Source organism: Netta rufina (assembly GCF_964035555.1).
Source record: "Netta rufina genome assembly, chromosome: 2".
Taxonomy (NCBI): Eukaryota; Metazoa; Chordata; class Aves; order Anseriformes; family Anatidae; genus Netta; species Netta rufina.
Genome location: NC_140124.1, coordinates 17,401,113 through 17,419,139, shown reverse-complemented (window position 1 = coordinate 17,419,139; position 18,027 = coordinate 17,401,113). Strand labels below are relative to the sequence as shown.

General features: G+C 38.7%; 1 protein-coding gene across 2 annotated transcripts; it reads right to left on the bottom strand.

The window, feature by feature from the left end:
* Nucleotides 1–953: 953 nt before the first annotated feature.
* Nucleotides 954–12,037, bottom strand: MASTL (microtubule associated serine/threonine kinase like; the record flags this gene model as incomplete). Of its 2 annotated transcripts, XM_084281356.1 has the most annotated exons (10): nucleotides 11,953–12,037; nucleotides 11,259–11,365; nucleotides 10,796–10,931; nucleotides 10,210–10,382; nucleotides 7,778–9,025; nucleotides 5,810–5,948; nucleotides 4,542–4,556; nucleotides 2,871–2,984; nucleotides 2,665–2,766; nucleotides 954–1,111 (listed from the first exon to the last, which is right to left on the bottom strand). In XM_084281356.1, exons 1-10 carry the CDS (start codon nucleotides 12,020–12,022, stop codon nucleotides 954–956), a joined length of 2,262 nt encoding a protein of 753 aa, XP_084137482.1. In that variant the 5' UTR covers nucleotides 12,023–12,037. The 2 variants fall into 2 exon arrangements, with proteins under 2 accessions (XP_084137482.1, XP_084137481.1); XM_084281355.1 differs by lacking the exon at nucleotides 4,542–4,556.
* Nucleotides 12,038–18,027: the final 5,990 nt, after the last annotated feature.

Here is an 18,027-nt window from a genome sequence, read left to right as displayed (position 1 = left end):
AATATACAATACTGAATATACATTTTAACTCAAATTCTTGTGAAATCTCAGATCCCATTGAGAGTTTACAAAACAGTCTGTTAATTTGCAACACATTATAGTCTTTAACATATAGCAGCTTCAGTATGAGTAATACTTCACTTGTTGGCCAACACTCAAGTGTGTTTTGTTTTCTATCATCCGACATGCCCAAACACTCAGCATTTTCTATTTAAAACAAGTAATTGCTAAAATGTAGGCCGTTCTGTCCATCTTCCTACAGCATCAGCGGTTACAAGGCAACAACTTAAACAGCATTTGTCTAACAGAATGGGCTCAACTCGACTTCCCCTACACCATTTGTCCAGGGAAGGATAATTACCAGCAGAACTGCCGTCAATCTTTACTGCACTACACGTGCCATGTATATACGGCTGAGTTAACTTTGATCAACGCGGTCTTAACCCTTCTGGAGGTAAGGCAAACAGAAATAAGACATTTCAATGCTGCAGTAAGGTTTCAATTGTCCACTGTGAACAGAAACAACGGTTTTGTACAGTGGTCAGAAGACAAGTCCCAAGTAGTCGGTATAGCGAACCACCACCAGGTAAGTTACATTTAGATACAATGAGCATAAATTTATGTCCTTTCCCTGTTACTGTAAAATAACTTTCCACATCCTAGTCAGAATTACTCATCACTATTAAAAAAAAGCCCCCACTTTTGCCAAGGCAAGCGTTACTACCCCTAAAAAATACAACACTCCGGCCTCTCAGTAAGGTGCAGTGACATATGAAGTAGCAAGGCGGCAGCTAAGTTTCATACAGTAGTTTCACTTCAGAATACAATAATAAAAGCAGACTGGTAACTTAAAACACTCTAAATTTGTCAAGGACACTTGGTTAAGAACATACTAGTGTTACAGAACAATCTGAAAGTGTGCAAATTACATGGAAAGTTCACTTATCTTGGTGCTATAGGCTAAATCCAGACACAGTCAGGTGCTGAGCGTTATTCCTAGCCTCAAAGTACGAGGTATCAGTTTCATCATTGGGCTGAGGGATGAACGGCATCGTTTGATTCTGTAGATTATCCCAGTCTACTCCATGAAAGAGGGGGTGAGGTTTCAGTTCTGAAATAAATGTTTTTATAAGCATTAGAAACTTCCTTCTGCCTTACTGTCTAACATCCCCCCCCCTTTTTTTTTTTTTTCCTAAATTCAACACAAGTGCAAGTTTTAATTAGATATTGGTTACCCTCAACAAACACAGAGTGGGGTAAAGTTTTCACAATAGAGCACCACACAAACTTTAAGCAACACTTCAAAGTCAGTTTCTAGTTTTGTGTAAATCCTGTGCGGAGTAATTGTGTGGGAGCCAGTCCTACCCTTCACCCCAGACCACCCACCTTTTGCTATCCCATGGAATAGCCCTTTTCTGCTTTGTACAGTCCCCAAATCATAGCTTTCTACCATCAGCTCAGGGGGATACAAACCTACGTTTATCACCTGTACCCACAGACACCAAAAGCTGTCAGAAAAAAATAGGACAGGTAAGAATCGCATTTAGGAGGTGGAAGTTTGCTCAAGACAAACACTCACTACAAACTTTAAGTCCATACCGCTGGCTTTTAGCTGTTAGGAAGTTGTTAGCTGTTAGAAAGTGTCAACCCTTGCTTACCATTCCTACATTTCCTGATCAAATAACATGGCATGATATTAAAATTTATTATAGACAAAAGACAAGATAGCAGAGGGTTAGTCTTCTAACTCCTAATTGATTCAGCTACTACACTCACATTTCCGAGAACTTTAGACTGGAATAAACCATTATATCATCTAAATATAAGTTTGTAGGCACCACAGGCAGTTAGATTTTACCCTATTACCCAGGCTAAGGACAATAAGTTAAAATACACTCAAGACAATAGACGTTTTTTGGTGGTCATTAAAAGGCCAGAGAATTCCCTGTGACATTATGAGCCTCATTTGTAAATGTGTTCCTACTCTAATTTGTACTGGCTTTATTTCAGCTCTTTGCCTTTAGTCTGAGTAACCATTTCCATAATGATTTGTTCTCCAGCGATTCCTTTGGCAATTCTCCAAGATTTTGTCCCCTTCCTAAAATATCTCACCCTATAGGTTTCCTTCCCTGTTATCAAATTCATATGAAATATATTCCCTGTTACAACTGCAAGTGCTTAAGTCCCCATATAAGGGAAAAATATACCATATACAAAGTGCATCTTGTAAACAACTCTGCCTTCCCTGTGCATTCAAAGATAGCCTGGTTCTTAAGAAAAAAACTTATTGAATTATCTTTTGAAGGATGCTTCTCTACCGAACTAGAGAAACCTTGATTAAAAGCCTAAAATCAGTTTTGTCTAAATCCCCCAAGCAGATGTTATTGAACTGGAAAACAGAGTGAACTTTAGTATGTCAAATACTGAACATCCAAAGCAAAACAGTGTTAAAGAAAAAAGTGTTAAAAAACCCACCCCAACGTCCCCCAAAACTTTCCTCCTTCAAAAGGAAATACAGAAAATATCCCAACTTGCTAAGTATTCTGGCATTATATATGAACCTTAAGCAGGCAATAAAATTTATTGATGTAAGTTTCAATAGGAGGACGCCACGTTGAAAATTTTAATTAGTTATAAAGAACACAAACGAAGTTTAATACTAACCCTTCAGTCCAGCTCTCTTAGCACTATCAATTGTTAGAAGAATATCTATTGCATTTTGGGCATTATCAGACAATTTTTCTTCACCCTCTGGCCAGGGAATATCTACAAAGATAGAGATAAGTAAGTAACTCAAACCATACAACAAACTTTGAAAAAAACAAAAACAAAAAACAACAACACATTATCCAATTACAGAAACAGATTACCTCTTTTCAAAATGTTTTGGAAGACTTGTGTTGGTGTTTCATCATTAAAAGGTGGAATTCCAGTCAGAAACTCAAACAGACAAACTCCAAGAGCCCACCAGTCTACAGCAGCACCTGAGTGAGAGAAATTGAGGCTGTTACCATTAAAACTATTTTCATGTATTTGCAAGCATATGAAGATTAGCCATAGCAAAATTTGAAAGTGTTTGTATCCTGCAAAACTTCTTGGAAATGAAAGAAGAAAAGATTGTCAACTTCTTGACAATTATGCAGAAGATAAAAAGTATTAAAGGGCTTCTTTAAAGTCACCCTGATCCTTAATTCCTCACAGTTAATGCCAGGGTTTACTGATAATAACAGGGGTGCTGATTCAATTATCAGCTCTTCAACATAGAATTCAGGAGCTGACTTCTCCACAAGCTGCTTTTTTTTTTTTTTTTTTTTTTTTTGACAGGAGAAAGTTGTCTTAGATAACTCCTCTAGTGTCTAGATGAACACTTCATGTTGTAACCCCATAGCTTACTCTCAGTTCTTTGAGAACATTCCAAGAATTCAGAGTTTTAACTTAATTTTCATTTGCCCAAATTTATGCCAAAAATATTGAAGGCAGCTTGCAGGGACGAGGCAGCATGTGAAAAACTGGAATTACTTTCCATCACGCTGAAGTTGATTAGGGCAATGTGTAATTACTAGTAATCTCTCTCTCCTTTGTTATTAAGTATTTTTTCCAAGTTCTGGATTTTATAAAATTAAACCATTTAAAAACAGGCAGGCAAAGCAGTCCCAAACACCACTGCATGCGCTGTAAGCTTTCTGCATCTTTAAGCTGTGCCTATACCACTGTATAAAGAGCAGATGCCAAGCCTGCAGCAAAAAACTGAAATAAAATTCAAGTGTAAATTTTTAAAGTTTTTGTTTTGTTATTACAAAAAAAAAAAAAAAAAAAAGCATTCTCAGCCATTTCAAAATGACTACTTGACTAAGTTTAGAAGTGCTGGAAAATGTATAATTAGTAATAATGCACTTTTAGCAGCTTTTAACAGCAGTTTTAGTGCCCCACCAAGCTAAGCACATCAAAGCAGTGAGATCACATCCATTGGTGTTAGAGGTATTTGGATGTTCAAATAAAAAAACTCCCAGCTTAGTCAAAGTTTAATAAGATCACAACTCTGAACAAAGAAGGCAGACAGGTTTCAGTAGCACTTTTCTACCTCCTTCCCCAAGTTTAGCTAAAGATACTACATCTACTACTATAACCTTGCCAAGTCATTCCCATCAATACTTGAAGACAGGAATAGAAATACCAGGCCTGAAGTATCTGAGAGTTCTTCACATACACAAACTGATTCAGACTGACTGTACTAAGTGAAAAGGAAACAAGGAAAGTATCTCTGGTTTATTTCCTGTTACACAAGGTCTTCAACAATGCTGACATTACTCCTGAAGTCTAGGCTCACATGTGATTTCTGATAGCATAATCAGCACTACTGGCGATTCCTGAATCTTTTGTGAAGGCACCACACATTATGTGAAGTGCACATCGGACGTAACTTTCTACAGAGAGACACTGTTCACCCGAACAGTTTTCTCAGAAATTGTGATCTACTCATACTTTGACTGTTCAGAGTTGCACTGAGCTTTCCTTTTCTATGCAGTACACAGCAAACTCACCAGAGATCAGAGTCCCTGCATATGAAAAGACAATGAAGCAAGAAAACATTACAATTATTGCAAAAAACCCTAACAAAAAAAGCATATCAAAGAATATCAAGTGTAACTCAAAGTTTGTTTTTATAACTTGGTGACTCAACAAAACTAAAGTTAAAACTAGATTTTCTACTTATAACTTTGATGCGTTACAAAACTATTTTAAGATCACAACTTGGTTTACAAGTCAACTTGCAACCGAGTTCTGCTGTGTCCAACTATTGCGTATATACATTTCCAACTATTATCCAGTTTTAATACCCACCAAAAAAAACAGGATTCCTAAAGGGAAGCAAGAACTACCATGTGGGTTTAGTAATTTTCTTCTTGTTACAGTCAAATTTGTTGAGTCTGTTAAACCTTTTCATGGAGTTTTAGTTAATGTATGTCAGCTGCATACCTCAGGGCTTTACAAAGAATGTTGACCTCAATGGAGATCTGATAGTAATATCAGTATAATTTCCCTGAAACTGTTAACTTTATAAAAAAAAAGTGAAAAAAATCTAAAAGTATATTTACAATTAGAGTTTGTTTTCATCTCAAACATACAGGTGTACTCAGGGATATTTTCGTTGTTGTTAGTGACTCAAGCATTATTTCAGACTTTTTGTTGATCTTAGTTGAGCTCAAGATTTGAGCCAACAAAATCTGTGCACTTTAATACTGTGCTATTTCATTTTCTTATAGTATTTTGCAGGAAATATTCAATGGCTACTACTGTCTACTTTTATGGAAAATCCTGCTAGAAATCCTGAATTTCACAAAGTCACTCAATTCAAGAATAACTGATTTTAACACAACTTTATAAACTTGTCTGAATGCACATAACACTTCAGAATCAACAATGTTGAATACAATGAAAACAATTGTAAGGTTAATCCTTTCATATTAAATTTACTTTTTTTTTTTTTTTTTTTTTATGAATCTCTAAGTATAGGAATCACAACTTGCTCGTTCTGACTAAGCAACATAAAGGTATCAGGCTGCCTAAGCACGGTTTCCAATAAATCAGATTACCAGGTAGGACCATGCCAGATAGTCCAAACCTTCAGTCATGAAAAAAAAATGAAGGAGCTGCTGAGGCAAACAGCCATCAGTGTTTGCAGAAGCTAAGCACTAGCTTAAAGAATTCACTCTTGTCCTACTTGACAGGTTCAGAGCTCTACATTTCTAAGTCTTTAGATATGTTACCTTTTTATGGATTTACAAAATCCATGGCTTTTTTGTCTTACCATGAGGCTTTGTCAAAAGCAGCTCAGGTGCCAAGTAGTCTGGGGTTCCCAGGATGCGTTCACCTTCTACAGGGGCAGCTCCTCTTCTCACACTCTTTGGGGTCCTAAATGGTGTGCCAGCATCCCCCTGAAGAGGTGTCTTAAAACAGGCAAAAAGAAAATTTCGTACGTCAAACCAAACTTCAACTCCTACCTTCAGGTTTAGAAAAGGCTATAACAGTTGAGGATTAAGTTTAAAATCAAGTACATGTTACAAAACGTACATTCCCTGGAAGTGTGTGAAACATGCCCCTATTTCTTTCCCTCAACTATCTTGAAGCATAAGGAATTAAGCATTGCTTTTTCTTCAATAAACTTTTCCCTAAGCTCTTTTCCCAATGTCAAATCCCCAAATAACATCTCAAAGTTCAAGTCCTCTTAACTTTGAATCTGAAAATGAATAATTTACTAAATATATTTTTATAATATATATATAGTCAAAATAACATCAAATTTGAGCACAGTTCCGCAAATATTTCATAGATCTGTAAAATAATGCATGATTTGTTGCCTATTAGAAACACTCAAAATATATTAAATGAGCTGTTCATTCTTTAACCTGTACATCTATGGGATGCATAATGCCTGCAGATGAAATTCTGCTCAGGTTAGACTTAATGACTGTTTAAAGCTACACAAACCTTCTGAAAGTATTTTGGGACATAATTTGAAGAAACACAGACAGGCTAGGAGGTAGGTCAGTAACTCTCCTAGCTGTAAGGCTGACTGCACTGACAGGTACCCACTAAGGCGTGGAGAGACTGTGAAACTATCTTACACAGACTCTTACTCTCTATTCGTCATTATTCCCTGAATTCTAATATATCTGGTATAGTTTTGGTTCCAGCTTCATTTTTAATACAGTAAAGATCAACTCATAAAGATCAACTATACCATACAGGCAGGCTACAGAATCTACTACTAAACCGGAAAAAAAAGTAATCATTTGGTAGTGATGTTGTTTTAAAAAGCATCACTAAAGTATAAGAAACATATTATCCTACTCAAGTCTGAAGCTAGAGAACTAGGTAACGCCATCTGCTTCTCAGGAGATGAAGTGCACTCTACCCTGACTCCAGTTCAGCTGAACACAAGATAAATTTCATGGTAGATTAAAGTTTTATGCCAAAACAGAAGCAAGCAATTCAGACATGAGAAGTCTTTCCCCAAAATACTATTCTGAATGTCGCTTTTTGTACACAGAATCATTCAACACGCTTAACAGAACTGCTAAAACATTTGATGGCAAAGGCTTTAAAGCCTACATCAGCCTAAGTAACCAGACAAAGGCTTTATAAAGCTATAGCAAAAATAAAACAGGAAATATGAATCAACATACATACTTTTACCTTTCCCACATCTGAGATTCTAACTTATTGCAAGACAATTTATTTGCTATCAATAGAATTAACAGAATCAAAAGAAAAACTTCATAACCTGCAGACAGGTTTCACTGTTGATGAAAAAAAAAAAAAAAAAAAAAAAAGCAGGCACAGTAGCAATTCCTAGCAGCTAAACATCATTCACAGACTGCCTTGGGGTGATGCACAGGAAGAAAAATCAGAAGACAGCCCCTTGCATCAGGAAACCTAAGAATAGCTCACAGAAAGCATCAGTGCTCTAAGAGGTGGATGAGACACTAGAGCAGGCTTTTTGTACCAGCTCACTGTAAGAGCAAAGGATTTCTCAGAGAGGCAGGCAGATGTGTTGAACAATTTCCAAGCCATGATGTACAGTTACTGCTAAGCTCTCACAGAAATGAAGACTTCAGCCACAAAAGTGCAATGAGTGAAAGCACATCAGCAAAAGCTGTCTTTGGCAGATTACTTCAAAGTACATCAACTTTTCCTTAATTAACAACTTAAAGAATAATTCCAGGTCACTAGCGTTTGATGCCCATGCCAAGTTTCTACGTGTCTCCTTGTATACCTGATAGACTCTGTACGGTCTTCCTTTCTGCAGCGGCGTAATAGCTGTTGGATAGGAGCCACTACAAGCAGGTGAAAGATCCATTATGTCTAAGGAAGCCATGCTACACGGCTCAGACACATTGGAGATGTTAATTGGACTATTGTAACTTCGAAAAACAACAGCGTTTTTTTTGAAGAGATTCAGTGTTTTCATCGTCTTTTCTGAAGGAGAAAATAATGTGTCAGGGTAGGTTTCTTCGGTGTGTATTTGGTGATTATCCTGTTCAAGATGTAACACCTTGCAGTCCTGGACAGTATCTGCTTTCTCTCCATTTTCTGAAGCACCTTGGGAGCTAGGTGATGTTATTAGCATGCCTTCTGCTTTTGGTTCCTCAAAGGAGAGGTCTTTAACACTTTTATCCAAATCTAAAAGCTGTTTTTCCAAATGGCTTTCTGTAACAGACATTTCAGGAAGGGATAAATCAGAATCTGCACTCAGGATTCCTAAAGGTTTTTCATCATCAGCACACAAAAAACTTGAGTTCATGTACTCCTTTTTATCCTTTTCATGATTTGCATCCAGATCACACATAAGATTTTTGGCTATATTTGGACTGACTGATTTTTCTGCTCTTTGCTGCCTGCCAATGAAACGATTAATTTCTTCCTTGCTTTTGCAGGTCTCCTGCAGGCACCCATCATCACCGAGCATTAAGGATTCAATTTCTGTTGTCAGACCTGTCCTTTTGTTTGCTGGAAATTCGAAGATCTGACAGCCACGTTTATATTCTGCATTGCTTTTCTTAATGTAGTTAAGCTCCTGACAAGGACTAGTGTCAACTAATTCAAAGCTTCTTTTCACACCTGGTTTTTCAAAAATTTCTTCTTCTTTGATAGGTTTGATACGATCATTCAGGCACAAAGGCGATTGTTGGTAATTGGAAGTTTCTTCTACAGCTTCATTAGTCATCTCTCTTCTACTTGCAATGAGTTTTTCTTCCCAACTCTTGTTTTCACAAAGACATTTTCTTACTATGCCTTTCACATCCAGTGTGGTCACAGGAGTATCTGTTATATCAGAATGCTCAGTTCCCAGCTTCTGCCTGCTGCCAGAATCATTGCTGCTGATGGGAGAAATAGCAGACTCCAGTTCTTTTTTCTTAAGAATTTTAGTATCTTTGCTATTCAGCAATTCTATATTAGAAAGGAGATCTGACTCGCTGGCACTTGTTTTGCCTTTTGTAGAATGGAGTTCATCTTCAGTTTGCTGCAAACGAGCACATTAAGTTTTGAGTATCAAGAAAAAGAAGATCACAGCATTACAAAAATGTGTCCTTGAAAATACCTTATTTCTACTTTAGTAAAGAACAGCAAGTTAGCAAACATTAGTAGTGGTTATGAAGAATAAGTACTGATAAAAAGCAATACATACTGCATCGGAAAAGAAAACCTAAAAGAACTAGACTAGGGAACAGCTTTCATAATTTGGCTTTTTTGGCTTTAAGGAAGAAATAAGCTCGCTACACTACAATGGAAAATGCAGTGTTTTTAAAAGCCTACAGATAAAGAAATATAGTGATTAAAATTCTATTATTTGTGACTATTTTATCTTAAGCCACAGGAAAGGAAAAAAACACATCATAGCAGAAAATCCTGCCATGCTACCCTGACTGCCCTGTAGCATGTTATACTCTAGAGACGAAAGGAAAAGGTAGTATTACTACTATTTTGGTAACAAAACTAGAAACAAGGCCTTGAGAAATGGCTAGATAAAATACGTTTAAAACAACTTATAATACTTTGTTTTGCATGATCCATATAGGAATTGCAGCAAGGGACTAAGTAACACCCCAACATTTTCCTTTAGGTCTCATATTTGTCTGTGCAGAATTTCATTAACAGTTTAAAATAAGAAAAAGGATTTTGCATCAGCTATGACTCGTAAGTACTAGTGGGAGGCTAGCTGGTACAAAACCCTTCAGTAATATAAATGGTAACAGACTGAAGTGTTCTTTTGTACATTTTTTTCTCCTCTTCAAGATTTGTCTTCTAAAGAAATTCTTCAGCCTGCATGCTGAGATAATAAAACTAGAGGTATACAGTCAGCTTTCAGAGAGCCAGAGCTGGCAGCACTGCCTAACTTACGGGGAATAGAGCTAAACCACTGCCTTCCAGCCAAAGCCTTCTTTCACCCCTTTACAGGAGGTTAAATGGCATTTGCTTTTCCTGTTATATTACATAGGACTACTATTTGCCTAGGGTTAAAAAACAGTAACACTAGACAGATCCCAAACTCCCATTCAACAAGGATTACAACCAGCATTCCTTCTCCAGCAGGAAGACTTCTCTGCAGTTGAAGTAACTGGGGGAAGAAGTAGAAGAGAGGCGCGATACCGCACATAGAAGTACGAGCTGTTTTAGTTTGTAGTGGTAAGATGAAACAGTCCTGACCTCTACACCTCTCTCCCACCTGGGGCTGCTGTAGCATTCTGATTCCACACTTGACAAGTATGTGTGGGACTGACTACTGGCACTGGAGGTACCAAACCTTTTTCTTGACTGAAGCAGAGCAGGAGTTAAACTTCTCACTGGCATCACAGGAGTTAATGGAGAAGTATCAAGACCTTGAGAGAAAAAAAAAGTATATATAGATATTTATATTGGTGTACACATAAACCTTGATCCAAATACACAGACTGTATAAACTAGCTTCACAGTATGTCAAGATTGCTTTAATATTGTTATACTAAATCACTTTCAATTGAAGTACACAAACAGCTGATGCAATTTGTGTAAAATCCTAAAGACAAATCTTGAATTAAATAGCTGTGCATTAAAAAAAATAATCAAATGATGGCACTAGTAAGTTAACTGAAGAAGTGTTAGTACTTAAGCACTAGAGGAATAGTAGACAACAAGACTATTAGAAACACACCTTTATCAAGTGGGTCCAAACTATTCATGTAGGATTAAAAACCAAAAGACAGATCACGTGATAGCAAAGAGCGTTGCTCAATACACGATTTGGTATATTTACCTGTTTTGAACAGTTTAGCTGAAAGAGGGGTATTTTCCTTTTCTGCTATAGACATGGGAGAATCCACTCCATGCGGACTGTCAGATGCAATACTTGAATTGGGATTGATTGGCATTTTCATTCCAACAGGAGTATACTATCAAACAGGAAGAAACATACTTAGAAGTTAATGGAGCTGGAGCAACGCATCCCAGATTGTCAGTGTAACTTTATACATTCTTTATTAAATTTGCAACGGAGCTTAGCCATGAGCATTTACCCAACTTTTATTTTCAAATCACAATTGGTACTCAGCATTTTGAAATATAGTCCAAGGGAACCACTCCAGAACTTCAAGGTACTGAAAAATATACAGGTCATTCTACCAGCTGGCAGAAGCAGCGTAAGAATAGCCTTACTCTTCCTATTTAAGATAAGAAAAATAGAATAACAAAGTACTTCAAAACCAATAAAAATTACTTACAAAACCCAGAGAGCTGATAAGAGACAACAGTTGTCCTGGAGTACGTGAGTAGTCATGTTTTGGCTTTGCCATTGATGGTGTGGTAAGGATATCTATCATGTTTATCTCTACAAATGGATTTGAAAAAATTAAGCAGGTCAGGTTCACATTGACTATTCAGCTCTATTTTCTGCTGCTTGAAAACAGCGTGTTCAGATGCTGAAGCAGTGACCTACAATCTTTTGCTAGACTAGGCTCACTTCTTCACCCTCCTCCTGCACCTTCCATTTATTTGGGTAAGCTCCCAGTTCAGTTCGGAAATTAATATACACAAGGAGTGAGAAACATGCACTGAAGGACAGACATAAGCAGAGATACACCAAGAAAAGGCCAGAATTACTCATTCACTCAAGTTCTCTTAGTGGATTTCATAGAAACTTTGAAATCCATATCCCTTAAGAGAAATGGCTCCAGATCATTTTTCATACACCTTTGCCCCAAAGAATAAAAATCAGCCTCAGAGTACAGTGCACAGAACACTTTACTAGCATGCACTCCGTCAGTACTTACCTACTAAAAATCAGGTATTAGTGTAGTGTTTGGGCTTATTTAATTGAAAGCTGTCTGCTACAAGGATGCAAAACATTCAAGAACACAGAATTGTGTCCAAAAAAACACTAACGAATACAAACAATAGGATAGGGATAAATCTTACCTCTGTTCAGAGTAACTCTGGAAAGCCCAAAATCTGTCAGCTTTATGTGGCCCTCATTAGAAATGAGCATATTGTCTGGCTTCAGATCCCTGAAGATACGAATATAGTTGCAGTCAGCAAAAAGACAACCAGGCAACATTATGGAAGTCACCCAACCAAAACCAGATAGTCCAAAACACTCAGAATTATTGCTGATTCTCAGCAGTAAGGTGCCTCTCAGCCAACAAAAAGTTCCAGTTGAAAGGATACAGCAATAGCTAAAAATGTCTGGCTCTAAATATTGGACAAATGTCTCGGGGCTTGTAATGCCACCATGCGTGTCACATCAGTTGCACATTCCACTACATGGAGGGTTTAATAAGTGCTCTTGATGAGGACTACCACAGCAACATTTACTGTTATGTGTAGCTCCTACATATGAGAACAAGCATGATAAGCAAACCCCTAAAAGAGTTCATGTGTTCTCTGCAGCTCTACTGAGTGCAGCAAAGAATGCTGTCACTACCAGGAGAGCATTCCAGCAGTCATTGTCCTTTGTCCTATAGTTATGTACTTGCAGTATTCAGAGGGTTCCTGAACTAGCAGGCACTCAAATGACACAGGTAGAAAGGGGTCTTAGCAGGCAGTAAAGCAGTGCTAATACAGGAATGCACTGGGGAATGGAGGGAAGGAGAAAAACGTGTATATTTTTGTATTAATGTCCACGGATAGGTTTTATTTTTGGTGATTTATGACACTGCTGTAACGTACACATGCAAAAACCTTCAGGAAACTCTAGCAAATGAGGCCGCTGTTACTACAGAATGCCTGTCAGTATGTCTGAGGGGAAGATGGAGACAAACTCCACTGACATTAAGTTCTCAATTGCAAAATAAACAAAATCCAAACATGTTCTATTTGGTTCTAGCTGCGTTGCAGTGGTTTTGCTGAAAGGGATCATAACTTCTTCATAACCAATACATAGTTTGTCTCCAATAAATAGGAAATAGCAGTCTGGATGCATAATGAGCCTGTTTTGCACAGCAATACTTGGCTAACATAAAAGATGGATCAAAACACAACTTTAGTCAGAAATCCATCACTGGCAATGCATGCCGATGATCCCCTACTGCCTGAAGAGCAGATTGCAGTTGCTGTCTGCCATACACATTCTACAAAGAACAGATCTGCAGACTGCATGTCACAACTTACACCATAAGAAATATATGATATTACATAACAAGTACAAATAAATAAAACAGGCAGGCATCCTGAATACATTCATCCTCAGCAGCAAAGTAAAGGCCATACAGTGAGTGAGTAATGACGGCAATTACATTTATTCAATGAAACTCATGATTCATTCTACTTCGAATTAACAATAAATAGTAAACCACGATAACCACCATTGTTAAACTAAAAGAAAAAACATAGTTTACTTACTTTTTATTTTCAAATGATTGAAAAACCCAAACTACCAATTCTTTTTTATTAAAAAAAAAAAAGTTTTACCTGTGGATTATCCCATGTCTGTGAAGATAGTCAAGAGCCAACGCTGCTTCAGAAATATACTTCACAGCCATTTCTTCATCAAAATATCCATAGATATGGAGAAGAGATTTGACATCTCCACCAATAAGGTACTCCATCACCTGCCATACAAATATTTAAATATAACAATAAAATATGTTTCAAATTTGCAAGTAAAATAAAAAATAGCTTTCACCTCCAGGTGAAAGCTTGTTTCAAAGTGCAGAAGCTCATAGAAGCTTCCCCATGGTAGCTTACTTCATGTTCCCACACAAAGCTTTTTACTTAGATACGACAATATACATTAGTATTTTATACTACTTGCCTAGCTTACTTTCTGTAATAAACTTTTTAATTAACTTCCAGAGGATTTTTAAATTATTTAAAATAATTTGCAAAGCACTTCCATGATACTCAAGGCCTGAACACCCAAACCTGTTTTTAGACATTAATATAGTTCTGCACTCCATTTTCAACACTACCATAGAACACCACAACCAATTATTTACTCACCAAATAGACATTATTAGCTGACTGAAGCGAGTAATATAAGTGCACAACAAAAGGACTTTTACTAAGAGCTAATGCATCCCTCTCTGCCTGGACCTGGTGAACCATGTTTTTATTGATCATGTCTGCTTTTTTCATCACCTGGAGAGGGGAAAAAAAAATAACCAAGTAGATGAATACATTATTTCCCTATGCCAACATGCAGTTCCAATTCATTTAGCTTTATACTTCAAGCTTGCATGTGTATGTCTATATATATAAAGCTGTAGTTTCATATAACAGAATTCTAAGATTGAAGTTATTAGAGAACATTTTTTATTGGTCCTTTTAATTCAGTCTGAACAGAAGTCTGCATACTCCAGAAAATTAGTGAACAGTTTGTATCTGAAGTTCAGCTGCCCTGAGCAGCTTGTCTGCAATATATGCAACTTAGAACCAGGAAAGAATATCCAATACTTAGAAAGAGCATTGCTGACCAAATCTTCCCATCTCTTCTGAGGATGCAATAACTGACCCAAGGCTTGAAAACAGAGTACAACAGTCAGCCATGCTATCTTAGTATCAAGCGAAAGACAGCAGCTGCTACTAGCCTCCCATTCCCAACCCAACTTCACAGAGAACGCAAGTGAATTTGTAGTTGAAGTTTACAATCAAGTCATCCACCAAACATTAGTTTTCTTGGGAAGAATTCTCAAAAGGCAGGCAATTTATGATGAAGAAATAAACTTAACTACGAATTAGGTTCTAGTTCATGTACTGAATTACCCCATTATATATTGATGCTCACTCAATATTAATCTTAAAAAGAGGCATAATAGCACAGTTGATAGGTATTTAAGTATATGTTGAATATTCATTGGAAATTCACCTACCTCCAACATCTTTGGATGGGATATGTATGGTGACATTAAAGCCAATTTAATTTCTCTTCTACATGCCACACAAATTATAGGTTGAGTCCACAGCTATCACCACTATTATTGGATTTGATAATGTATCAGCAAGACCTAAGTGCAATTTGATACCTTCTGCGTAAGCATTAACCTTAACTGTACAGGTATTTAACATATATTTATATTAACATATGAATTTTGTAGCTGTGAGCAATCCATAAGCTTCAATGTGATACGGATAAAGGATTTACAGAGAAGTTTTTCAGTCATAATACTCATAACAACATTTTGTACGATGCTAAAGCAATGTAATTGAACCACTTTTCATGCAACACAAATGACAGCTGAATCCACACCTACCATCATCATTGAAGTTGATACAAATAAAACCAAAAAGACATATACAGAATGTATCAAATTACATTTATAAAATGTTGACCTTAGTTTTACAAATATTCGGCACACGTAAATGTTGTAGCTGCCATCAATCCATAAACTTCATTGCAACAGCAATAAAGGACTTCACACAGAAGCTTCCGGGTCATAACACATAATAAAATGATGTAAGTAGACGCGCATTGCTTTGAAGTACAAAACTCCTTGTTTTACGCTTGCTTTGTGTGCTACGAGCCTGGCTGTTAACCTTTGACTGCAAAACGAAGTTTTTACGACGGAGAAGCCTGTTTTTTTCACCCTGCGCGCGTTAAAAACGCAACAGCTGGCTTCCTCAGACGTGCCCTCAGCGGGGCCGCCCTGCCAGCTCTGGCAGACCGACACTGCCGGCCGGTGTGCGGGCAGGGGCCGAGCAGCTCCGGGGCTGAGGAGAGCCCCGGGGGCCGGGGCTGAGGAGAGCCCCGGGGGCCGCCCCCTCACCTTGACGGCGTACAGCCGGCCCGCCTTGCGGCCCAGGTACACCTTCCCGAAGGCGCCGCGGCTGATGGGCTTCACGATGGTGAACTCCTCGATGGAGGGCGGCCGGGGGACCTCCACGCGCCTCGGGCCGGCGGCGGGGCCGTTACCGTCGCCGTTATTGTCGTTGTCCTTGTCGCCGCCCGGCCGCGCCTCAGCCGCCGGCTCCCCCATGCCCATGGCGTCCCGCGCCCATTCGAAATGGCGGCCCGCCCCGTGACGTCACCGCGGGGAGGTGGCTGTAATGGCGGCCGTAACAGCGGCCGTAATGGCGGCTGGGGCGGGGCGAGGCGAGGCGAGGCGAGGCGAAGGGAAGAGAAGAGGCTGAGCCTGTGGGCAGCGCCCTCTCTGTGGCGGCCGCTGCTCTGTTGGTCCTGCTCGAGTCCGCCTCGCCGGTGTCCGCTGCTAACGGACTTTTTTAGTTTTGCATCTAACCACAGGGAATGGTTAATAAGGGGCTGTGAATGGTTAACAAGTGGTTGTAACTGGCAGGAGCTGAATAAAGTTGGCTGAAACGCTCTTTCGGGGTTTCACAGAATCATAGAATTGTCTAGGTTGGAAGAGACCAACCTCTGACCTAACACTAACAAGTCTTCCACTAAACCATATTGTTAAGTTCAACACCTAAACGTCTTTTAAAGACCTCCAGGGATGGTGACGCCACCACTGTCCTGGGCAGCCCATTCCAATGCCTCACAACCCTCTCAGTAAAGAAGTTTGTGAGCGCTGTGTCGGTGCCTGCATTTTGGAGTGATGGGTACCTGTAACCATCTCTAGCTGGACCTAGTGTCTTGTAATCTCCTCATTATATAGCCTTCCTGGTTTTATCAGAAGCACCCCTTGAAAATTTACTCATTTTCATATATAGCAATTGAAAAACAAAAACAAAACAAAACAAAACAAAACAAAAAAAAAAAAAAAAAACCCACCCCACTCTGTTCTGTTATTTGGTGCTGTGGTTTTTGTTGCTGTTCGCTTGCTTGTCTTTTAATGAAAATTCATCATGACAAACTGTCAAAGGTCATTGTTAGTCCATGTAACTGATTTCTATCAGTTTCTGATTTCCATCTAGATTTCTCATTTGGAAGTAGGTTGGTACTTGGAGGAACAGGTGTCCTCTGGATTTCTGTGGGGTGCTAAAGGTGTAGGAATTTGAATGCAGTGTGACCCATGAAGGAATTGGAAGGTAATACTTATTTAGAAAGAAACAATGGATTTTGGTCCCACATGCTCATTTTCAGTTATGCTTCATGCATGTGTTTTCTCATACTTGCATATTGGCAAGCAGCAAGAGTGAAGTGGTGCAGTCAGGATCACTTGTGTGCAACAGCACGCTGCCTGTCAAATCCCCCCTACCACTGCTGAGTCTTTGCTGTTTCTTGGCTTCCTCTGGACTGCTGATGACAAACTGCTTTCTGGGCAGCTTTTCTATAGTCAGGAACTACTATGTTGTGATCTGTTGTCTCCCTCCAATTCTTGTTACTTCAGCTTCCATTATCCTCAGGCAGGGTTGCCATGTGTTTGTTTGCTTATCTCCACCACTACGTTCTGCCTTCCTGTTGTGGCAGTAGGAACGGGAATAGCATATGCAATGCGCTGTGACCTTGTGGCCACCCTCCTGTTATCAGAGGATGGCCTTCTGACAAGCCATCTGTGATACAGCCTTATCAGAGCAGAGGCCTTCTGCTCTTAGCTTTAAGGTCATCAGTGTTTACCAGTTTTACTGCTCTCAGCTGTTCTCTTGTGTTTTTTTATCCTTCATCCTGTTTTTTTTTATTTTGCCATCGCATTTACATTGCCGTTAATTAATTTCTACTAATCATAATTGCTCTGTTGCAGTCTTAGCATTGGCAAAAAGCCGTCTCCATAAGAGGTTAACACAGAACTATGGGTCTCTAGTAGTTTGTCGCTCTTTCAGATGCATATATCACTTATAATCTGACACTGCACACTGAAGTCTTGCTTGTACTTGTGGAGTGAGAATTTAACGTGCAAATGTACAAAACAATCTTTTAAATAAGCTTTCTCTTTCTTTTAAATAAGCTTTCTCTTTCTCTCTATTATCAGTTTATCATTGCCTGTGTTTGTCATTTAAATTGTCAGCATTAGTTTAGCTGTCATCTCTTGTCAGCAGCAATTTTATCAGAAAAGCAGAGCTGACAGCAAGGAGGGATTGCCCCTTTTGATGGCATCACATTCTGGTGGTCACGCCCCTTGTGGGATCATACAGTTCATCAGCATGTTACTCCACTGA